Source organism: Haliotis asinina, chromosome 9, assembly GCF_037392515.1.
Source record: "Haliotis asinina isolate JCU_RB_2024 chromosome 9, JCU_Hal_asi_v2, whole genome shotgun sequence".
Lineage (NCBI taxonomy): Eukaryota > Metazoa > Mollusca > Gastropoda > Lepetellida > Haliotidae > Haliotis > Haliotis asinina.
In genome coordinates, this window is record NC_090288.1 from 52,376,148 (window position 1) to 52,401,970 (window position 25,823).

General features: G+C 39.0%; 1 protein-coding gene across 3 annotated transcripts; it reads left to right on the forward strand.

Moving 5' to 3' along the window:
- Positions 1-2: 2 nt before the first annotated feature.
- Positions 3-17,925, forward strand: LOC137297091 (paired box protein Pax-2-A-like). Of its 3 annotated transcripts, none has more exons than XM_067829073.1 (5): positions 3-121; positions 9,506-9,561; positions 11,582-11,802; positions 12,409-12,853; positions 16,934-17,925. In XM_067829073.1, exons 2-5 carry the CDS (start codon positions 9,549-9,551, stop codon positions 17,350-17,352), a joined length of 1,098 nt encoding a protein of 365 aa, XP_067685174.1. In that variant the 5' UTR covers positions 3-121; positions 9,506-9,548; the 3' UTR covers positions 17,353-17,925. The 3 variants fall into 3 exon arrangements, with proteins under 3 accessions (XP_067685174.1, XP_067685175.1, XP_067685176.1); XM_067829074.1 differs by lacking the exon at positions 3-121 and adding an exon at positions 2,035-2,099; XM_067829075.1 differs by lacking the exon at positions 3-121 and adding an exon at positions 9,265-9,389.
- The last annotated feature ends 7,898 nt before the right edge of the window (positions 17,926-25,823 follow it).

The window sequence follows — 25,823 nt, forward strand, 5'->3', positions numbered from 1 at the left end:
CCAGACTCCTGTTTGGGATTAGACAAGAGCGTGATGCTGAAAGACGTTTCAACTGGATCCATCTACACATCCTATAGAGTGGCAGCATGTGAATAACCAGTCAAAGACGCTGTTCTACCAGGTACACATTAATATAATGCATTATTTTATGGGATTAGGTAAGAGGTCATTTTCTGAGTTTTACAATCATTGGGAGCTCCCTTGAAGCTTCCAAACTTCCAGCTGTTAATCAATGCGTGGTCCGGATTAGGAAGGGTGGTGTATACCAGCCATCAATTGTGTTGTCCGAATTAGGAAGGGTGGTGTATACAAGCCATGAATTGTAGTCCCAGCTACGTATCTTGATTACCGAGGTTTTGTAAAATATGAAACGTTACAACTGTATTAAATAGGGCGATACTACATTATACAACAGGCATTGGAGAGTGTACGCCATGATCCATAATATAAATCCTGAAATATGGCCATGGCGCTGTTTCATACGGGTGTCCCAAGTGTTTTAGGGACTGTTTTCAGACTCTTGACGTTTTGGTAACGTGTGTAATTATTTTGGTAGAATCGGGTTTTCGTGTGTATGATATATTTACCCGGCAGTCTATTGTCCTGCATGCCAATACCGTTAAGAATAACCCCCACCCACCTCATATACGTACATGGGGTGGTATGTGACGTCATCACAATAGAAACAAGTGTAGATTTAAGCTATCAATTAAATGCAAGCACACAAATACATCGTATTAAAATAATATGCACTCTACGTAAGCTACACCCTCTAGCACACCACATGCACTTCACCTCCAACCCATATTCTACCCCGTAAGTGACGTAATTAATAGTCTGTCGGCTGCATTGTCAATTAAAGTGTTAGGTTTCCTCAAAATATGCCGTTCAAAAAAAAGACCCGCCGTCTCTACTCCATAGAATTATAAGCCTGAACAATCCTAAGGTCAACATTTTAATTAATTATGAAATTAATTATTCATCTAAATAATACATTCCCGGTATTAATATGGTGCCGCCGCCTCTCCCTGTTGAGAAGACCAACTGTGTTTACCCTGACTCGCCAGTGACATACCCCCCAAATCTGTGACTTTGATATTATTCCCGTGAAAGACGGACAGCGATAGGTCTCGTACTTTAACGTGATGCACATAAAGCGATTGAAACGAACAGGAAATTTCTCATCCTCGCTCTGTTCTCTCGACCAACACCTCAGACATGTCTTGTCGCCCTAGCTTGAAAGATCCACATAAAAGCGTTGAAAATCCCCTAACTCCGTATTTCCTAGAAAGAAAATAGACAATACAGCTCATTTCCTTTCTCTGATGGTGCCAAGCGGCTGGCCATTTTACTCCCCCTGTTCGCTATTCACTTGGCCACAGTCTCACAGAGTTACATGCAGAAGGCGGGTCTTAATACCACGTCAATCACGATAAATTAAGAGTTTTGTCGAAAAATACTAAACTAGATCTCTGAAAATAAGGAGTTTATCACGCACGAGCGACGCTCGCATATAGACGTATGTGCCATAACCGTGTGTAGTGGAGGGCCAAGGAACCGTCGTGGTTTGTTTAATTCATAGCCCCATTGAATACACCCTCCCTCTCTCCGCTTCGTCTTCTAGTTCGTTGAAATTCATTTCCGCATGAGAGGACAAAACATTCTATCGAAAACAAGAGCGAAGGCAACAGTCGTTCTTCCCTCCTTTAGAATTACGACGCTGGTAATTTGTACCAAACGTTTAAAGTCGGAGCGGTTTTCGTGCCGCTCGCAAATTGACTCCGTCTTGCTGCGACAACGCGACTTGGCGGTCTATCTTCGCTCATACAAATGCAGGGTGTTTTTGAAATCTTCATCAACTTTCTTTTAAAAATTCATGAACATACTACGAGAAGCGTAAGTGCTTAATCTGTCTACGGAAGTCCGGGCAATTTCCGTGGCGATACAAAGACTGTGATTTGATTGGCTGGCGGGCGTGAGCGTGCGCACTGACGGTTGGTAAGTGTGACGGCCACGCGCATCCAAGATACCTTGTCAGTTTCAACCGTGACAGCCATTCGCGACTAGCTCGACTGACACTCGCTGCTCCAATATTTCAGGTAAGTTGTCTCCACAACATAATTTGTACACATTACCAGTCAATGAAGTGTTTTGTGTCAGTTTCTATGTCTTAAACTGTTTCCTACCTTTACGTTTAAAACAACTTTGAACTTTTAAAAAGTTTGAGTATATTGTCATTCTGATATATTTATATATTTTGTAAAAAAAATATTAGTTGCAGGATATATCTGATTATTTATTAAAACATTTCTGCGACAATATATTCCAGTGAACTAAATTTTATACCTGACATGAAATAAAATAGTTATTCAGTATATTTCATCCCGGAGAAGTTCACTGAGACAAAAATTGTTCATATGTCGTATAATTTAAGTGTCAAAATTAAAATAAATATTTGGATACCTTTCTGCATCACAATATTGATGATAATAATAACAATGCAAAAATATATGAATACATAAGCAGCATGTTTGTCATTTTTTAATTAATGACTATTTGTATATTATTGATAACGTTGTTATACATTCCATCTGTTTATACAATGCTTAAAAACTGCTTAGAATTGTATAGGATATTTCATACAACTTTTTCACATGAAAAAAGTTATGTATTGAACGCGTTTGAGATGGGGAATCATACTTTTTATTCTTGTTTTGATACCCTGAACGTGACCATTTAAAGCGACAGAGTACACGTTCTGTTAACGTTATTGCGCGTACACTGACAAAGTTGTATCCTCTGTTTTATGAAGGATGATGACATTAATGAGTTATTGACAGATGTCAGTATTACCGTCTAGAGCTGAGACTGAGCTGATTTGGTTGGTCGCCTTCACGTTCCTCCCAGTCGTTTGGCGGTGCACATCGAAAAAATTGTTATTCCGTTCTATAATTATTTTTTTCAGGTATTTCATAAATGTGCCATCTTAAATCTTTTTTCTGTGGCACGAAATTCTATACCATGTATATCGTTGACGTTAGTGTGTGCAAATTTGAACACTCCTGATAACGGATTATATACAGACATTCTACTGTTTACTCTCATTTCGTTTATGTTGGCACGTGATGATATACCCAAATTGGATGTGTCGATATTCGGATAAGTCGATATTTTTTCCTGGTCCCGCAAATATCGAGACAACGGTGTTCGACAGTAGTCGCATCGTTGACTGGTGGTGGGAAGAAGATATGGACTTAATAAAATAAAAGTTATTAAAAGTTATTAATACGCTAAAGTCATATTTAAAACTTTTAAATGAACTATATTTCACAAAAGAAATCATCAGGTAATTGTAAGTAAACATCCGTGCTAGCAAAGTCGTTTTAAATGCTCATGTTCAAGGTAGCAAAACAAGTATGAAAAGTGTACAAAATACTGATAGTAGCGGTGTGTGTATATTATCTAAAAACATATGATATTCTACAGGTATGTGTATATTATCTACCAAACCCTAACATGATAGGACAATAGCGCCGAGCGGAACGAGACCAGATGGTAAACTCCAGACTAACTTTCAACACAAAACTCCTTCGCATACATCCATCCATCTGTAACCGCAGGCAACGAACACAAAGTTTTCTCTGTTGCTCATCGTTATGCCCGAGGTCCGCCAACTCCGTAAAGAGGAGGGCTGTTACGGTACAATTAAACACTTAACCCGCTAAAACATTAGTACAAAGCTGAAATTACCTGCACTGCTCAATTAAACAATTGCAGATGGCGCACCGCTAATAAGCACCAAACAAAAGCCCACTCGAAAGACTTACGCCGTGGTAAAGTAGTTTCTATAGCAGACACACGGCGCGTATTTACTGGAGAGGATTAAACATAATTCTTCTGAATAGAATCTGTTAATCAGGGATGACAACAGATAAATTGTTTAATCAGTGGTAAAGATTTACTTTCAATATTTTAATATGGGAGGAAGTTGGCCTTGATTTGCGAGGTTTGTTTATATGTGGGATCCCAATGCACGTGATTGTTGAGGGTATATATGGAAGACCAGAGTTTCTTGTCAGACAGTGTAAGTTTCACACAGCACTGCAATAGTCGCACTTCTACCTGTCCCGCTTACCAGGTCCACTGTCCGTCCTTCTACTGCCACAAGGTTATCACAGTATTTTCTTTGCATTCTAACACTACGTTGTGATCGTGCAATTTATGGTCTTATACAGCAAGTCAAATTGCCAAAATTAAGTTAATTTATTTTAATATTTTTGCTTAAATTTTCTATTAATCGCCGGATAAAAAGTCCGAAAATTGTAAGACATGCTACAGAATAATACGACGTGTTGAAAACTCCGTCTTTCATCCCACACATTGTGCTTTCCACGTAAAGTATTGTTATATCTAACCAAAATTAAGGAATACTATCATTCTTTAATAATGCGTTTCAAATAAATACGGGATTGTGCTGACTTCAGTTGTACCTGTTACAAATGGATAAAGGCAGCAGGACCTTCCGTATTCCACCGAGACTGTAAAGTTACCCTTTGTTTTTATGTTTTGTATATATATCGCTGTTGATATAATATTTGTGATTGATTTACTGGTACTCTAAATTAATTTCGAATAGAAAATGAGGGTATCCGTTCATACAAGTGAAGATTGTTTCCATACCTTCAGAGTAATTCGTTGCGTTGTGGATTACTGTATTTATGAAACTATATTACCTTGTCATATTGTTGACAAATTACACCATACCAAATTTCATTCAAGGTGAGAAATGGTTGTATTTTAATCACTGATTATTTTACAGAAAACATCATCCGTTGTTTTGACTTCCTCCGATGCAGACAGATTAAATCACCCGGATGCTGTTTTAGTACTTCATGCAGTTATAGAACATCGTATCTCCCCATTTTTTTCTCGTTTTGCAACCTGTGACCATTTGACTAATCATCTAGAAGTGTTCCTGCAATGTACACTCTGGTATCACAGAACAGATTGGCTTTCGTGGGGTGCCTTTCGCGCAAACCTAAATGACGAGCCCCTTCAATTTCATAGTATCGCTAACAAAACTATCTTGGTTTCAAATCTGTTTGAAATTAGCCATTAAATAGTAGTAAAATGAAAATGGCATAATCAGACACACAAACTCGCGTGGAAACAAATACCGTATTGTTTAATGACACCTTGCATGTAATTAAAATTTCAAGCTGCGAAATAATCTGCCCCGAAAATCTAACAACTTCTCACAGAAATGCAAGTCTTAAAATTGTATACCACTTGTATAATCAGCATTTCGAGCTGCTTGGTAGGAAATCCCTTAACGCGATGGTAAAACAACATGGGTTTATCAACCAGTCTATCTGTAATTTACTCTGCCATGCCAAGTTGGATTATTCCTTATGGAAACAATGTTCCGAACCCGTGTAAGAAGTGGTTATTAAGCCATATTCTGACCAGCATCCCGCTGGAGGAAGCGAGCACGACACCCTCTTAGCTTGTAATAGCTCCCATTGGTCGACAGAGTCTCTCACAGCAGTTCCATCGATTTGTTCGGTAGTGTTAAGGAACACAGGTTTGCAGCAATCTGTTCTCCACTAAACCGGCGTTAATTGAAGATGATTAAGTATTAAACTTGCTCTTATTTTGGTTTAGTAATCCTATGATTCCCTCCTTAAGTAGTAGCGGATCGTATATATTGCTGTCAGGAGAAGATACATTGAGTCATTAAGGAGGGAAACCATTGTCCTAAAGTAACTTTTATATCCTTTTACGACTTAACTGTTTCGGGAGCCTCCTTCGTGATAGGCCTTTGTCCCGGGGTGACTATATTCTTGGACGTCAAGCCGACAAAAGGATGCACCACTCTGCTCTAATAAGACAAATTATCGGATCTGAAATTGTCCTGATTGTTGTACAACAATGGCATATAACGTTTCTTACACCCCAAACAACGCCGCCGGGTATTTGGACACGGCGGGTTTCGCCTCCTGCAGCAGTTCAAATGGTTTCTGGTCATCCCACCAGAAACGGGGGTGGTAACAATTTGTTACAGAGTGCTATCTGTATACGGGAGGGGGTGGGTTCACAAGCTAAAGTGGATGTCCACCGCCACAAAGTTATGTTTTAGTACGGCACCAATCTAGAATACGTATAACCGCTTCTAAACATTTAATCTTAAACATATTAGAACGAATAAGGCTTCACGTGTTGTTCCCATGTTGAATATTGAATTTCTAGATATCTAATTACATCTTAAATGACAATTTTTTTTCATAAGTGAAATATATTTTAAGTTAAACAAAAAATATTTTCTTGTTACTGCTGGTGTAGAAAAGATCTGTCAACGGCTTTTAGCACTACTACCAAACCGAAGAATTTTAAAATTTACACCTTTTTTAACCCGTTTGTTCTGTAAGCGCGACACGTTGTCGCGTAGCTCTGTAGGCGACAACAGCTTTCCTGCGTTTCACAGTTTCAGTCATGGTGCATGAACACAGAAATTATAAAATATAGAAATTCGAAATAATCACTTGTGTCCAAAAGTTTTGAAACTATTCAACCACACTCTTTCAACAAAGCAAACCCATGCGCTTGCTTGAAAACTGATATTCTGATTGTCCAATCTGAAGTCCACTTCTGACCCATTGTGTACTTTTTCATTTTCACATTACTAATCCATTGTTCACTCGCCGATAGCGGTTGTTGGCGTGGTGGTAGTTATATCACATTGCGATATGTCAACAATTGTTTTTGGGTCTGCTCTCTCAGCCAGTTTGTACCATTGGGCACACGTGCTGCTCCCTCTTTCCAGATTTGGATCACCTACAGCAGCCGTTATTATAGAACGTTTGATCTTTTTCACGTACATTGTTTACATGCATGTAGTGTGTTCCGGTAAAAGTCGGGTTGACAAACTGTTACCAAACGTTTGTGGCTTTGCTTTGTTTTTAGTACTAGGAACATGTCGTTTAACAGCCTGTTAACAGGTAGTTTATCATACGACGTTTCTGTTTCACGTTTTATTGCTTCCGTTTTGTTTTAACCGTTTACAATGACTTACTCGGTGTAGAGGTAACAGAGGGGAGATGGCAGCATGTGTCGAAGCTTCCAAAGGTTTTCAAACCAGCTATATTCTTTCATCGTTTCATAATAAAGGCACTCGTCCAGCGACGAGACCGATGAAGCGACATATAATTCACTCAAATGTGTTGATTCTCAAACAGATTATTTCATCTGAGGATTAAGTTGTTCCCATGTAACAAATCCTCCGTTTCACTACAGAAGGACTTGATCTAACGACTTGACAAAAGCAACATGTTCTTTTGAAGGTGATTCACGTAACCTTTTACTGAAATAGTGGTAATTGCTTCAACGAACCTTTTGATCTGACCGCGGCGAAAAAAGGTGATGAGTCGATGAGAGGCTTTTGAGAGGGGTGTCAATTTACGAATGTCCCATACACCACGGACAATAGGACAGTACAAGACCGCCTCAAGCCATGGTCATTTCTTGGCACGTGTAGTCAATCTTTGTCCTTAATCATCCACTCCGGAGTGGAGGATCTCCTTCTGGTTCCCGCGTTAAGTAGATAACACCCTGACTAATCCCCCGTAAGTAGCGTTAGGAAACATACTGCATGAGAGACTCCTCCTTGCTGGTAGACGTCGCGCTGCTTGTAAAGGTAACACTGTTCCTTTTCTCTTAGAGATAATTTTTGCCAGTCGTAAGTTGGCATATGTGTTCCTTGGAGTTATTTTACTTGTGAGTAAATGTTTTTGTTGTTGTATTGCTTGAATTACCCGTGACACAAAATATGTGTATCATTTCACGTACGATTATATTTGCAAGCGTGTCCTCAGGTTTGTAATTGCCCTTTAAAAACTGATATTTTTATTGATAATATATTGAAAAGTCCATAAAAATCGCTTTGCTGTAAGACAGACAGCTGCAGGTACCATGTTGTTGTAGCTGTTTTAACCGAGATAGTGTTACGTCAGTGCGGAGACAAAAGGGCTGACTTCTTCATACCTAGTTTCATCTTGACTCCATAGACAAACAGACAATTGTTTTGTTTACGTCTCACGTCTTTACAACATATACTTCTCCTACTAAATACATATAAACATATACCATATGTTAAAGTAAAGAACCACTCAGTATGAGTTATGAGAGACATTAGTGGTTTCAAAATCTTAAAATTTACAGGCAGAAATAAAATGTACTAAATGCATGGAACTGGTGATCATTTCTGAACATAGAACACGTTATAGATATTTGCAGCGAAATGCACACACACACACACTTGTTTTATCCTTGCTCGTTTCTTTGTAGGTTTACGGCGAAATTAGGAATATACTAGGAATATTAAGCGGTAATGACACTTCACTTATGGATGACATAAACAATTGCAAACTGCTAAGAACTGTCTTTAATTTATTAAACTTACAGATATGTCGAGACTGATATAGTGGAGCCGTACAACGTTGACTAAGATGCAATATGGAAGTTTTGTTACTGGTCTTTGATCAGTTGAATGCCGTAGATAGCCGCGGTTGTGATGATTGATATTGTCTTATACACCATAAAACATACCCCAAATTTTTATCAAGGATTGCCGGTTATAACTCGAACTGCGGTTTGCTTGAATCTATAACGTGAACCGTATACCAATACTGTGTGGATGTATTGATCATGTCGCACCGCCCCCGATGGCTGCTGTAAATACTGTCTGCGATAGTCGCGTTATCTTGGAACCGAAACCTTGTTTCCGTTATTACCATGTGTTTAATACCAATTACCCAAACCGGATAATGTATCGGGTAGCGATGATTCATATACCTATACATCGTACCCGATCATGCTAGAGTATACCTACTTCAACTCACTACATAAACTCAACAAGGCACGAAGTATATACATGGCAGACAGTGCTCCACAACAATGACCGCACTACTGTAGCGTGCAGAATAACACTATATGTGTCAAAATATAAAACCTGCACCCAGTAAACCCCTAAAACTTGTACCCGTTTACCAAAGACATTATCGTCAACTAAAACTCGCATTTATATGCAACAGCTCACAGAAAGAGCTTGTTTGTAGCGCAGTTACCCGTGCATGTGAGAGTAACGATATCTGATAAGGTATTATATTCGCTCCGAGTTTGAACTTAGCTTAGTCATGTGCCCCATGCCTAAGTGCTATCGGCCTGTCTACGTGTACATATTTCCCATCAATATCGTACACGCTCACTAGGATGAGGAGGATGAGAGTGTTACTTGGAGCCGCCTCGCTGCGCGTTAAATCCACCCGTTTTAATAGCTGGGGACCGCACTTATAGCTCCTAACGCTGTGAACCAGGCCTTAAGAATCGCCAAGGCAAGTATCACAGCATCTATGTGAGATGCAATGAAACTACCTTAACGGTTTAGAGGCTGATTTTCGGATGAATATTTTTTTATAGCTTCTTAATTCACGATTTACTTTGTTTTCAGGTGAAGAGAAGTAAATTCTACAACAGTGGAGTCGCCAGGAACCATGCCCCATACAGGTGAAGTTTTGTTCCTTACTTCACGTCAATATTGTCGGTTCCGTTGTGCAACACAAACTTAGCGTTACTTGCCATGATCGTATGTTAAAGTACGGGAATTAGGACTACGCTTCAACAGCACCGTTTGGTTACAAGAGATGGTTCTGGTTTGTGCACAGCATAATACATTTTGTATTGAAATATATCTATCATACCTATTCAATAAGCTGAGTTGTATATTTTATGACTGTTAATTAAGCCAATGCTTTGCAACTGAGATTGCTTTTATAAACATGTGTAATACATAACGCTTTTCTAGCGGTATAGTAGGATAGCAAGTTATGAGTTTTGGCTTATGTTGGGATTTTGAGGTGGAATAATTGTCATGTATTTATGTTTCTTTGAGTCACCCACTAATCGCAATTACCAAGTTACAAGGCGTCTGAGAAGCCCTCAAGTTGAAATATTCGTGTTCAACTCAACGCATACACTATGCGAAGACGTTTCTTTGATGAATCTGATCTGCGTTTAAATCCGACTTAAAACACATTCACCAATTATGATATTCTGGTTTTGTATGTACACTGGAACAGCTACACGTGCTTTAACATGTCTTTAACTATTTTCGTTTTATGTCCACCATAAAACTCTGCGTTGCTTTCACTGCAAAGGAAATTACGAGATTTTATCAGTTACACATTGAACGATTACTTAACTAACTGAAATTCCCCCGTCCATCTGTCACTTGAGTAGATAGCTTCTTATATAGCAGTCGTACAATTCGATGCAGCACTGAACAACAGAATTCACACACACACACCAAACAATACAGAACAATGCCCTTCCTCATTACTCCCGCGCAGCGACGAACGCCATCAAGGATAATGTATCGGGGCAGAGCGTACCGCTGAATTACCCATCACGAAGTGAGAGGAGTTAACCCAGCGTTATTCACGTACCCCTTTGATCACAAAGTGAAAATCACATCCACACTGGCCATAATACTAGACGGCATTTAACATCGAATGCAGAAAATTCCTCAATTGGGCTGCTTCCTACAATTACACCAAACACCCGCAGTAACACTTGCGGTTATTGTATATCTTCAAGAAGGCGGGTATGGTTATTAAAACGAACTCGTCGGAGTGTAAGTCTGAGAAATTAAAAGACATATGATTGTGACGCGGACAAATGACAGGCGGGTTGGGTTCGATGAAGACCGCGTGTTTATGGGCGGAAAACGACGCTCATCTTTCGTCTTGCATCTCTCGCTTCATTAATACATCTTCCGCTGTTCTTCATTGTATATCCCCGGTTTCAAGCTGTGAGTTTGTTGAATACAGTTCTATAAAATAGCATTCCATATAAAGTCCCAAGCTGCAAAAGCTTGTTCCTAGTGTCGAGCGTACGACGATTTGCAGCTTCATTTACCAATGCAGTCATTCGTAATCGACAAATATTATTTAAGGTCGGGGTAAGATATTCTTATTACTACAATAGGCATGGCTAACTGTGTTGGTGTACGCAGAAAATGTCGTCTTTTGTACTTAAGGCGAGGAAAACGTCTGCATGAAATATGCTCTCCCATGTCCCCAGTCGCTGGTCCGGTGGCAGATCCAGTATGCTCTGTAATCAGTGATACCTTTACCACACGAAATTACCTGTTTCTCTTGTGGACAGCACGAACTATCGGGTTGGAATCGGGTGTCGAAAGGGAAATCATTTGTTTCAGAAGAAACTTCAGGCCAACCCCACCCAAAATCGCATGCTCACGCGTCATCGTTGTGGTAAACAGATGCCGGAGTTATTCAAGTCAAATATGGGGCGATGTGACAGTAGCTCTTTGACGATTTTTACGTTCTACTACCAAGCGTGACCATATTTCTTTGAGTAGCATTTTAGAAGCTTTAAGTCAGATAGAGTTAGTATATATGGATGACAACTTGTTTAATTCTAGACCACGACATTTTGATGCAAGTTCTTTTGCAATGTTATTACAATCTTCATCATTTAGTTATATGTGTTATGTTTTGCTCCTCAGGCCAGACCGGGGTTAATCAACTGGGAGGGGTCTTCGTGAACGGCCGTCCGCTACCAGACCATGTACGACGTCGGATCGTGGAACTAGCTCAGATGGGCGTTAGGCCATGTGACATATCTCGACAACTCCTCGTGTCCCATGGGTGTGTCAGCAAGATCCTGACAAGATACTACGAGACGGGTTCCATTAAGCCCGGGTCTATTGGCGGTAGCAAGCCGAAGGTGAGGGTAACTATAGCCCTATTTCTACCCGTAACATATCATTTATTCTGTAAGCCCATACATCGCCATTGTATAAATATATCGAATTAACAATCAATAATTGTCTCTCAAACCTAATCTGTTAATAGTCGATCCTATATTCCCCATTATTCAAATTAAGACATCGCGCAAGGCTAGGTCAAGGGTATCCAACACCCTGCGTCCTGTGATCCGAAGACTATATATGTTCGAATCCCAGATTCACCAGATTATGTTGGCACCTATCCCATGCTCGTGTTATTGCGAGTAAAGATAGTGGGTTAGTCTAGCGTCCGCTTGTTACGCAGAAGATTCGGGTTCGATTCCCCACAATGTTACCATTGCAGTGTGTGATGCCCATTTCTGGTGTCCTCCGTTATGATGTTGCTGGAATATTTGCAGAAGGGACATAAAATCCTTACTAGTGTTTCCGAATTGCTTAGATTGGTGAATATTATGTTAATCACTGGAATGTCTGGTCCCGACTGTATCATATTCATGTTAAGGTTACACATTTCATTGCTAATCTGGGGGCTTAACAAAGACTACCATATGCCGTCCATTAATATCTCCCCTGTCTCTCCACAGCAAGTGGCAACTCCTCTGGTTGTGAGGAAGATCCTGGAGCTAAAGCAGCAGAACCCGTCCATCTTCGCCTGGGAGATCCGCGACCAGTTGCTGGCACAGCGTGTCTGTGACGACACCACCATCCCCAGCGTCAGCTCCATCAACAGAATACTGCGTAACGCCAACGCCTGTGCCTCCGACCAGTCCCCCTTTGCCATGGATCTGGCCACCAGGTTCTCCCCTGCTTGCTCCCCCAACCCCATGCCCTTTGTCTCAATGCCTTCCTACCCCGGGGCCTGGTATCCACTACCCATACCCGGGCTCTCTTACCCTCGCCTGGTCCAGCCCCTTGGGGGTGAGGCAGTTGGGAAGCTTGGGGAAAGGGACGAAGAGAAGGAGAGAGAAAAAGAAAGGGACATTGAAAGAGCGCTGGGGATTAAAAGGAAAGCGGAAGACAGGGTCAAAGGTGAGTAGAGTGTTTTGGGGCATCGTTTCGTCACAAAATCTGAAACAAATAATTACATTTTCAACAAGAACACTATGTCTAATAAAACGACCAGCAAGAAATATGACAAGAAGAACAATTGGTTATCAGTGGAAATGAAGGTACAGTGGTACCCGCTTATAACTAACGAACAGGTGGATTTAACAAACCCTTTCACTTCTTATCAAAAGTAGCTGACTTTATGCATGTGCTGAACAAACACGAAATCAGGAATGTCGTTGTTTTCAATACATAAATGATTTTGGCGATTAATTGTAAATATTGTGATTAACAGAGACCATGGCCGGTATATTGAATTTATAATAAATCAAAGATCTTTGTTTAAATGGAGCAATATATTTTTTCTAAAACATTTCGTTTTCGGGAAGGAAATTTTTTGCCCGGCCTGCTCGGTGTGATGCATTGGTTGTTGCTTTCGAACGTCTGTTCAGCATAAGATCAGGACCTGTCTGAGAAAAAAATATTGTGTTAAAGCCATTTTCAAATAAAATAATTAGTTTAATAAACATTTTGAAAAATGATTCAAAGTATCCAAAGACAGCTTTTGTTAGGTAGTTCTTAATGGTCTCAGGGAACACCTTATGACATAATAATTAAATTTACATTAAAGCTGCTTACAATGTTACAATATTAGTATCAATGCTTTCATAACAGGCCGTTATTAATTTTAACAAGCACTCCTATAAACAAAGAAATCTGCACCTTATGGCAGACACCGGCAAAACTGTCTGTTTTTTCCTGTTTTAAGAAATGACAAAAAAGTCAACTCCGTGTATTGAACGTTAAAGAAGCAGTGTTATGGGTGACCCTAGAAGAGCATGCTTGTTATATTTGCACATAGCACCCTCGCAAATCTGCGAACAGGGCCGCTGAACAGAATGAAGTTATGCACAAAAGACTCTTTACGCGAAAGGGCGATAACTTTTATTCATTTCTACAACTAAACTAAGTGATCAATCAAAACGTTCCCGATCCATCAAGCTAGTATTTCATTACATTATTAGAAATTAATAGACTTAAGGCTAATTTACTTATTAGTTTGACACGAAGCATACGCCGTAATTGAAATAAAACGCCTCATTGATTTAAGTGAAATCCTAGCGAAGAACTCGCGGCATATGGGAAAAGTAGCGGGTAGAGCCACCTTCTAGACTAGTGTTGGGCTAGCAGATTGTTGACCATATTGGCGAATTAGGATGCACAGGATCCTAAAGATCTTACAAGACGCCCAAAAAACACCCTGTTCTCCACAAATGAGAAACATATCAAAGAAAGAGACGGAACAAGAAAGCCGCCCTGCACCACACCAGTGTAGACCGGGAGGGAATTGTTTCCAAATATGAATAAATCATAACAGTAAATGTTCCTTGGCGAACACCTAGAAGCACTTTCAAAGGCTCCTTGCTGGCTGTCATTGTACGATTGCCCGTCAATGTTAACATTGTACCACCGGGCAGTTCGTCTTGAATATAGCAAGATTAAACATCATAAATCCAACCCTTGTCTCACACTCGACCTATCACCCGCTTCACTTTGTCACAGCGAACATAAACAAACGTTCTTTGGAAATAACGAAAAAGGCTTTAAGATGTTATTGATACAAGCAGATGGTAAAACTATGACTTTTTTCAAGTCTACCCTCCCCTTCGCCTAACATTAATCTATATGGCACCTGAAAACGCTTTTCTCATTGACTAGAAAACAATAGGGCATTTTTACCTGATTTTTATCAAATTGCTTATGAATATTTAAAGCTTTGTGACATGCTCTGACGAATCCCTAATATCGCCCTGTTAAGCAGTAACAGCGCTGGGTAAATCTGGTATTAATTAGCCAATTAATGAAGGAATCTTTATAGTGATATTCAGCAGTGCAACAATGAATTCCTCTCAATGGCTAACACCCCTTGTATTCATTGGTCACAAATGATTTGTAGAGGTTGGACCTGAAAGGTTTGTTTCATTGAAAAACCCTGGGTTCGTGATTGAATTAAAACAACTAATTAGTGAACCTGTAGCAATCTTAATTAGCGACATTGATTGTTTATACGTTTCTTGAATTAAGGGTTTTGTGGCATGTCAAATAAATTCAAGAAATTTATAATGAATCTATAAGGGGAAAATGACCCAAAACGTAAATTTCAAAATTGCAATTTCGTTTATTATTCATACAGATTCTACAGTGAATAAAAAAATGAAATAAGATATTCCATGTGCCATAAAAAAACTTAAGCCATCACGGTTCGTTATGCATAGCACCAAGTCCGAACACCGATGTCGTGATCAATTCTTGACTGTTTGTGACGAAATCTCATTGAGGTTTCAGATTTATTGAGAGAAAAAAATAAAACAATCACAACAGAATATTAGAACCAGATGTGTGCGATTTTACAGAAAGTACCTAGTGACAAAGCTGTGACGCTTTAATAAACATTGTAATTGTAACAAGAACTGTGAGTTAAGGACATTAACATTAGACAAAAATATCAATATTACACGGTACCAAGATACATGAATTCCAGTTTGAGACTTTGTATATGAAATAAAATAACACACAAAACGCAGTTCCTCTCTTCGTAAGGTGAAGATGGAATTTACGTCTCGACAAGTCGGTATAGCCATCCTGTAACCAATAACCATTTTCATTTACACCCTGTGCGCTATGCACTTTAATATTCATACCTTTCATATAGTGTGAATGGTAGGGAAGCAATGCTCTCAATTTTCGCGTACCCCAAACAAAGTCATGAATAACACTTTTTGCGCACACCAAACAAAGTTTAGAATCATGAAGTATTTTTTCAAACACTTCAGTGAGGACTTTTTTTGCCAGTTTGTGATGACTGCCTGTTTACTAAATAAAAGCAATTGAATATTATATTTTTTTAATTACATTTTTTATAACATCATCACTTTACATCTTATCTTCAGAGGCTGAACATGTCTCCAGTTTTATCATTTTACCAGTACTTAACAAATTCCAGGCATGAAATATGTACACAAATGAAATACAAAATGTATAATTTTCAACACATATGTCACAGAGTATGTTAGAGAAAGGGTCATAACAAATCAAACATTTCACATAAGATTACGGATTAAACCTATAAATTCACTCATTCAAAAGATATAGATACTGTGACTCGCAAAAATAGGAAGATCCTAAAAATTCACAGGAAACTCGACGTTGATAGCTTGTAGTTTGGGATAAAGCATCGCATATGGCGGACAACTAGTAATTACAAAGGAATAAAAAGTTGGGGCCGTGAGGTGGATAAGGTCAGAATAATGTGGTTGTCAGTTAGAGAGCTGAAAAGAGCCTCCGGGAGATGAAGACGACACCGCAATCATACCAGCAGGTGCTACAGCTCACAAGCACAGAGCAGATTAGGGCTGTGAAAAGATCCAAATGTTTAGCCAAATGATTTGATCGTAAAGGTTATAAATAATTCAAACTGAGAAGCATATTGCTTTTGTGATTGCGAGGTTTTGTAAATAAATGTTGGGGCGAGAGATAGCCACAAAGCCATCGTCACTCGCTGCGGATGTAAGCTCGCGTGAGATTCCGTGAGACTGGACAGAAAGACGTGATGTTGCACAGCGATAATTATGCAGGTTTATTTATCAGTTTGAGTATTTAACGCGAAGCAAAATGAGGAAAATGCAAAATACTGTTTAGAGGAATTTGATCAGGAAATGATGCTTTTAATTCAGGGACAGATTTGCAATAATCAGAAGATATCAAACTAGATATCAAACAAGATATCAAACAAGATATCAAACAAGAAAAGTGGACGAGAACCACATTCAATGTAACTAACCACAGTACTATAAACTTGTGACTACTTTCATGTCAGTTTGACATTTTGCGTGTCTATAGAAAAAGGTAAAATAGTAATGGATCCTCTTTGTGTTCAACGGATTGTGCTACCATGGTTAGTTAATGCACAAACACCCGTGTAAATCATGTGTCATGTCGCCCTACCGCAACATGTGCCTCCACTAACGATATTTGTTGACAGTATCATTTTCTTATCTTCAGCTGAGGACAAACGACGGGAATCGGACGACTACGAAACACCCGAAAAGAAAAGACGGCTAGAAAAGTGTGATTCCGATTCTGAAGAACACACACCGGTGTCCAGTTCTCGGACCGCAAGCAGCGAGACGGTGACAGTAAGCAAACGAGAGAGGGAGAATTCAACACCAGCAAAGTGCACCCCCAGTCGGGCTGAGAGCAAATCTAAAAGTTCTGAGGACTTATGTAGTGTGAGTTCGCTCAGCAACTCAATGGGACTGTGTGCACGTGCGCCGATTTGCTTCTCGCGAATGCTGCCATATCCGTTGATGCGTTCTAGCTTTTCACCTTACCCAGCTCAACATCCGGGTGCCTCAGTAGGCCTATATCCACTACACGTGGCTCCCATGCGGCCTGGTTTCAGCCATGTGCCTGCGTCATGAAAATATCCACTATGAACATATCCCAAAACTCAAATCGCCGGATCAAGTTGGCATGTTGATTGCAAATACTTGTGACTGGTATCCCGTGGAAACTGCCAGCATATCTCCACGGAGCGGACCGTGTAGGAACCGCAGTTCAACCGCCTTCGAACGAAACGCTACTGGTACTGTTCAAAGTGTTCGTAGACTGCTGGACGTTGACGTCAAGTCCCCAGCAGAAACTAAGGCCGATGACCATGCCAGGATCGCCTGCGGAGACCAACTGAAGGGGCACCCCCAAGATCCCGATAGCTTGCTTTTTACAAGGACTGTTAGAGTTACATTTGTATTTATTGAGCTGTATTGTTTCTTAGAACGAAACATGTTTGTTGATTTCTCTCAAACGGCTCCAATGCATTTGCATTATTTAAACACTTACATGAAGTATCTACACTGGTTTACTATTATTAATCTACTACTTTAAATGTGTAGTTACCAGATATTTGAAGTGTAAATAATCCTTGCGAACTTTGCTAATTTATTTTCATTCGTATTTTGCTGTCGAAGCTTACGAAATAAAACGTTAAAGAATTATGTGATATTGTTGTATTTTTTCAAATTTACGAATATATCATGAATCCCCTTGAGCTTCAAAGCATTAGCACTAACGCTGTCGTGTCACTGTACTTTCTGGCTCGTAATTCTGTGCTCATGGGCGCTCGGACGTGAGTACTGCACAGCGTCAAGCAAACACGCTTAATTCGGGAGCTACCGGTAGGGTAGGACACTAATGAAGAACAAATTTTCATTTTCAGTTTCATAACAGATTGTTGCTTGCCCCGAATACCCTTTCATATTTTCCTTTTCGAGATTTTGTTTTGATTCCGAGGTAAGAATCTACACCATAACGTTGCTCTATGCATTATAGATGAGCGAATCAGGGCCCAGACACGTTCATAGCCCTAAGAACGTTTTGTTAATAACTAGCCAGAAACAGTTAACGGACAGTTAGTGAAATGTGACAGTAAGTGCAATGACGACTAGCGATCGTGAAGCATAAGTAAGATTTCAAAGTTCCAGTTTTGGATTCAGTAGTGGGGAATCTCCGCACGAATTCTGAAACATTCATTCACACTACGACTCGAGTCCCCTAATGGCGATTTGAGGGAGTTTGTACTACACCTCGCACAGTTAAGTGTTGTTGGTGGGCTATATTCTAAAATCTAAATCAGTATCAGTCCCACTCGGGTTCAACGTTGGCCATGGCATCCTAGGATGTGTGCAGCTGAAGGTTGGACAAGAACGGAGTCAGTCGTCAGCATATTAGGTTATACTGAGATTTTCTATTGTTCGCTAATCGCAGATTGTGATAGGTCACTGCATGATGCTCTTTTCCCGGTTTCCGGTGCGAATAGCCATTAATGGGGACGCGCACTGCATACTCAATTTCGCTAATTCATACACAAACAATTAACAAAATCAGCTAAATTACACCTTCATGATAAGCAGACTCAACAAGACTGACAACAAGCGTGGATCAAGGGGGTTAATCGACCTCCTTTAAAGTATCAAAATCAGAACCTTAATCACGTGTGTGACCCTCCTGTAGCATGAGCAAACTACCGGATGCCTTTCGGTTTGATGTCTTATATATACACATAAAATGCACTTGATTGGGATTTTTCTCAACACGCAATTCGTTCTAATACTTGCTGTTAACATACATGCCACGACTGCTACATGTTAAGACTAAATAGACAGATGACTGTTTATCAGTCTTGCCTCATTTTGTACATTACATCAGCATACAACATATAAGTAAGAGCATGCATTACATAAAATACCATGAGCCACTCTGCTTGGAAAATATACATGCACAATATTCAAAGATAAAGAAATAGTTAACTGTATAAAATAATCCTACATCAACAAGAGGTCACGTGTGATCTCTATTGTCAGACGTCATTTCACAAACGGATTGCCATGTAAAAGAGCCATTGTCATATGTAATCTCACAGATGGTCATGTGTGACCTCTTGTGCCTTGCAGCATTGGTCCACGTGTACAGTTGAAGGCTTTGGGAAGTACTCTGCATGAATACACAGATATAGCTACAATTTTGGTCCTTGAAAAAGTAAGTGCGCAGAATTTCTGCAGAGTTGCATCTTTACTATAGCGTCTTAAATAGTACGTCTTGGCAAATCCTGCGTTTTGTGGAGATTTAAGTGCTTCATTATCTTATGGAGCATACAAACTGGCATCTGCAACAATATAAACGTATGTCACTCCAATCGTTCCATCGAAAGTCTACAAGATAGTGGGTAAATATGGATAACAAGTATACACAATAAATAGGAAACAGTTCTCAATCAAGTCATACATTTCGGTAAAGGTTAATGTAGTGTTAGCATAGTGAAACCTAACAATAGGCTTCCCGTGTTGAATCCCTTTGACAAACGAGTGTGGACGACGAGACATCTTAGATCTGGCCGCCCCCTACATAATGTGAGGACAAACTGATTGACTAGCGGCTGTGCATGCCGAATGTATTTGGTTTACATTCTAACTTGAACTCTCTTGAACCATGATTTGAGTGAGTGAGTGAGTTTACTTTTACGTCGCACACAGCAATATCCCAGCTATGTCGCGATGGTATGTAAATAATGAAGTCTGGACCAGACAATCTAGTGAGCAACACGATGAGCATCGATCTATGCAACTGGGATAAGGTGACGTGTGTCAACCAAGTCAGTGGACCAGATGACCCGATCCCGTTAGTCGCCTCATACGACAAGCAACTGTTACCAAAGATCATTTATAACCCGCCCTATTTAGAACAGTATGTCAGTGATACTACAGTCCAGTGTTTAACTCTCGTCAAGTTTCCATCATTGGTTTTTGACCCGGAATAAATCCCGCAAAGCGAAAAAAGATCCTGTACATCCTGTAACCTGATCATCACCCAAGACTGGTTCACATTGAAAGCAAAGGTATGTTTTATTTATTCCCGATCATCTAAACTATTTGTGCACTATTACCCCATTTGCCTAAACGCTGGATTCAATATTATCCCCGTTACTTAAGAAGTGTTTAGTATGGGATGTAAACTAAACTATTGGCTTGTTTTTGTTTGTTTTAACTCAGCTATAAGACGGATGTAAATCACTTAGTCCGGATCAGACCATCCAGTGACTTACGTCTCAAAAACGTGTACACCAATACACCAATTTAAGTAGTTAGGACACGATAACATTTGGCTAAGATAACATGGCTAAGGCCTGTTACACCTCTTTAAAGTTAAGGATAGGTAGGATTAATTTTCCATTTTATTTTTAGAAGTGAATTTCAAACTAATAACACATTTATCAATATGGTAATTGCGGCCATCATGAATCTATCCATCTTTCTCTATCAGAATGACCGATGTTCGTCGGTGCCGGCTAAATGGTATCAAAAAAGCTTATTTTATTCTTACCACATGAAAAATACCGCAAGCACAAGAATGCATGGGTCGGTCCAATATCGCAATAAAAACAATTTTTAGGCCTAAGTCGACGATTCTGACCACACGAGCCGTTAGTCTCCTCTTACAACAACAACGAACATCGATTCGCACATGAAAATTTTGTATGAGAAACTCTGTCAGAGATGAGGTCCATTTTATGTTGAATGTAGTGTCTATAATGAAAGAAAACATGAGCTCAGACATAAATGATAGATCCTTCAATGCCTTATCTTAAGTGGATAAATTCATTTACACATTGTCCAAGGAATGCCACATACAATCCATAGTCGCATCGTTTTTGGTCTTTTTTATGTTTTCTTATATTTACACACGCAAACTTAACTTGATCTCACTGGGTCGTGTATTTTGTGTATATTTTATCTTTTGTGATATTTTACAGTTTTAACCTAATGATATATTATTTTTATATGCAACATGTCCTATATGTATTTAGTGGCTCGTAGGTCAATGTTTGCCGGACACTTTTATGAAGTGTGTGACACTCGAATAAAATATTTTTCTTCTTCTCTTCTACTGAAGATCTATTCTTATCCGGATTTTCTTGGGTCCTTTTATCACCACCACGTTCACCTAAATTCATCCTTCAGATTCACTCAGATGATTATCCACCATGAACCTGTTTACATGTTTGCTCTGAGCCGTGTTGCCTACCATATGCACACTCAAAAGGGCTTCCTCTCTCAAATACTCAACTCTATGTTTAATTAGTGCACTGGTTTCGTCCTTTGCGAGATATGAAACGCAGTTGTTTGAATGAAAGGATAATGAAATGTTTTTAATAAATGAATTGCTTCTGACGGAACTTTTCGTTCGAGATAAAATCAAACCAAAAAAAAATTATTTGCAAAAATAGAGAGAGAAAAACCAAACACACGCACGTTCTGGCAGACCCGTTAACACACATTATATGTTCGTGAGAAAAAAAGTTTTAAAAAACACTTTCAATGCTATAGTGCATATAAAGTACGAATTGTCATTTCCGATATTTTCTTCCCCGCCATTTACTTGATATTGACATTAAATATGTCAAACCAAACATACAGGTATATCCACTTAATTATTTATTATTTTCCGGTTGCTTCCACCCATCTCACCTCCATCTTAACCGGCATGGTGTCTAATTATTACTACCAGCCTAATTGTAATTGTAAACATGTATCTCTGAACACGAAGAGCAAGGAGTGAACCAAATAAAAATGGTAAAATCTAATGCTGTTTGAGGGATAGTTAGAATGAAACACAACAGCAGTGTTCGTAGATACAGCGTCGTAAAGTGCTGTGGAACCCATCGAAGGAACCACGACATATCTTGCAGGGACAAATGTTACAAAGAGCTGCTTGTAAAAGTACAATCGTTTCCATAGAAATCTGTAATGAAAATCGGCTTCCTATGTAGCCATTATTTTGTTTATGTGTCTTGCTTCTTTCTTTCCGAAGTGTATGTCAAGGAATTACTTGTTACCACTTGCAATACTTGTCACTATTTATCGTTGTAGAGTAACAATAGGACAACGTTTTCTTTAAAAGCGGAATATTCAATATAAATATTTATTTAACGTTCACAGTATGAGCCAGTAAAGACGCTGGAAGATCATGTCGATGGCGAGACGATCGTATTAAAACAACACGAGCAGCTGATTTAGCACTGATATCCTCTCATCCCGCCTCCTTCCAACACTCAGTGTTAATGACAAGTTAATCAGGGCGGTAGCTTCTCTTGTCGCCTATTAGGATATCACACAGGCACAACCCAATGGAGACGTTCATTGATACTGCCCCTTTAATTAGCTCGCCCTCCGCCGCGATGTCCCCGAGATGACAAAAGAATACACCAAGCCGTGATAGCCTTCATTTATTATTAAAAGCGACTGTGTCACAACTTGAACAGTTAAATGACACAATTAAGATGAAATGGTGAAGTTTGAAAGTTGGAAGCGCTGAGGACGTATCTGTCTGCCCGAGGGTCTCAGAGCTAGGGTCGGTGGGCCTGCACGACAATAGGACCATGAGTAGTAGGGGCTCATCATTCGATACTTTCTAACAGGGGCAGATTGGAATTGATTCGTGGTATTTGTTCACAATTTTATGTCTTGTTTAAGGTGATTTCAAATATTTGCACCCGGTATTTTTCTACACATGTCTGTTTGTCACTGGAACGCCAACACTTTGAGAGTTGATGGCGGTAGCTTCAGAGCTGTGAATGAACCATGCATAACACTAAATTTACACATGAGTTACACAGGGCCTTGAAAAAGTTGTGAATATATATAAATGCAAAATTTGAACATGCATCCACGAAAAAAAACCAAATAAAAGGCATGAACTGTATGTCATTAAATATCGAACCCCACACCATATCCATTTAAAAAAAAATATCTGCTGAAACATAAGTTTGAATACTTAGTACTGTATTTCATAAAATGAATTACTGTTTCTTTTCACTTAATTATATAAACTGAAAATATGTCTACTTTCATGACTGAACAGTGCAAATGTGCATGTGTGTGTAAATGTGGAAATTATTTCGTGCACACACAGTAAGTATAAGTGTCACAGATGTGAAAGAAATTCAGATGAGGCATTGAAACAGTAATTTTTGTGTGAGTAAATCTCGAAGCTCGTGGTGAAAATGGCATACTCTTGCATAGCAAAGCAGTCCAATTCATAGCCATACATTATCTTCTGTCTATTCGAGAAGCATGGCTGTATTGTTTTCTAAACAGTTACCTACTGGCCATAATAACAATGCTGCATAGACAAGAACATGTATACACTAAAAGCGGTAGGATCGTATAGTAAATGTTTCGTCACATGTGCACGAAATATTTATACATTTTATGCTAAAATACTGTATTATTTCACATAATATAATTGATCTCTCAATTGATACTTTCAGTGATACTGAAACTACTTTCAATTTTGCTTCCTGACACTATGATCTTCCAAGAAAGATTGTGAATATCAGTATGAAAAATGCACGATAAATACCACTTTCCTTTCCAGTAACACCTTAACATGTGACGTATTCCAAGAAAAAAGCAAAGAAACACTATGGATCCTGGAGAATATTTGAGGGAGCCGGCAAAATGTAAGTACCTCAAATGGTGATTTGCCTTGCGTGCTTGACTGTACTATTGTACTTACTACACTAATCACTTTTATTTTGCAAATAAGAATGTCCAGAAGAAGTTACTACAACATTAAGGAACTGTTTTGAGTGTCCTCCTAACCACAGGCCCTATTTCCAAACTGCTGTCCGTCTGTGACACAGTATCGAAACGATGATAACTGATTGACACTACACACAAATACACAAGACTCACAACCTTCCACCCCCTATCACTTGCTAGGTCTGTACTTGTATGGTTTGTGTGTACAAAATTGCGTATGAGGAAAGCATTTGAAGCAAATCAATTACGATATTAACTTCCCAACGTCTGGCAAAGAAACATATTTTCCTAAATTATGAGCTAGCATACACGTGTATTTGCTCCGTGAATTGGTCGTAGAGTGTGAATTTACTGTCATTTTGTAAGACACATTCAAACGTATTTTCAACACCGTTTAACACCTAATTCAGAAACAAAATGCGCCAGTGGAAAAGCACATGACGGGCATTACCCTCAAGTATTTAATTAAGGGACAATAGCACTTGCTTCGGGCATGTCCTGTATCTGTAGTAAAATATGGTCAATGAGTTATATAAATCATCTAATATAAGCTTTTGGAGGTTGAGAGCTACAGACAAAGCTTGGGGTCATATAGTTATGTATTATTCATCTCAATTGGGTATCCTAAGGTTCCTGTGAGTAACCACAAATTGTACCCATCTCACTCAAACACAACTGGGTATTTTGCCATTTTTCATTAATCTTAAAAATGTTGCCTTGTATTTACAAAACATCAAGCGTACGTGTACGCAATAGACATAATACGAATTATGTTTTCACAGAAATATTTGTGTAATTTAGGCAGAAACGCAACTTATCTGTACCTCTTTAATCATAAGCATACACCTTGGAGATAGATGCTTAAATTCACAAGTGACTGACGCGCACTACTTTTATCAATTTTTGAAAACTAATAATAAATTTATTTTGATTATTTCTCAAAGTGTTTGTGTTAGCACACGGTACTGGTTGTATTAATGTTTCTCTTGAATCCCTATTGTGGGTACATTGCTGAGACGCAGCAATGAGATTTGCATATCACCATCTCAAATGAGCAAGGTAATGACAGATACTTAATCACTGCTTGAGCAAATGTGTAATATTTGGTGTGCAATGTATTTATTCGGATTGTTAAAGCTTTCAATTTTGATTTAGATTAATGTAAAAAAAACCAACAAATATTATGATTGACAAGTACGCAAGTGGTGATCAATTTCTGCTGAAAGAAATACCTTGAAACTAGTCTATATATTAAAAACAAGGTGATCTGTAATACCTCCTAATCTCAATATATATGTAATAAATAAACATGTGATTAGTTCATAATGTTTCTTCAGAATTTTGACTGGCTGTCAAGTATAATGTTTGCTTCTGATTGGTTTATCACCGTGGACTTTATTTGGGGCACCTTATTCAATTAGTGATGAGAAGTTATTAAACATTACACAGACAACACTTTTCTATCAATTCTTATATTACGATGTTATTCCTGAAAGGGCCATAAAAATACAATCGTCAAAATACATATCACCCCACTGGAGAAGTAATGAATGGATACATCGGTATTTCACCTGTATATCACACTTAGAAGCCTATCAACAAACACGGTCTCTGCAAAAGACATATTGCATTACATTTATAAACTAAATACAATTATTAAATACCTCGAATCATCCTCGCCATGACATAAAGTCAGAAGAACTTCAAATGAGCTGCGCATGAATGTAAACATGAGAACATACTCACCATAAAGTCTAAATTGCCTGCCATAACCATGATATCTTTCAACAGGCAGA

Coding starts and splice junctions, on each gene's coding strand:
- LOC137297091 (XM_067829073.1), top strand. Junction 11,803..12,408: donor TTGGCGGTAGCAAGCCGAAG/GTGAGGGTAACT, acceptor GTCTCTCCACAG/CAAGTGGCAACTCCTCTGGT. Junction 12,854..16,933: donor AGCGGAAGACAGGGTCAAAG/GTGAGTAGAGTG, acceptor TCTTATCTTCAG/CTGAGGACAAACGACGGGAA.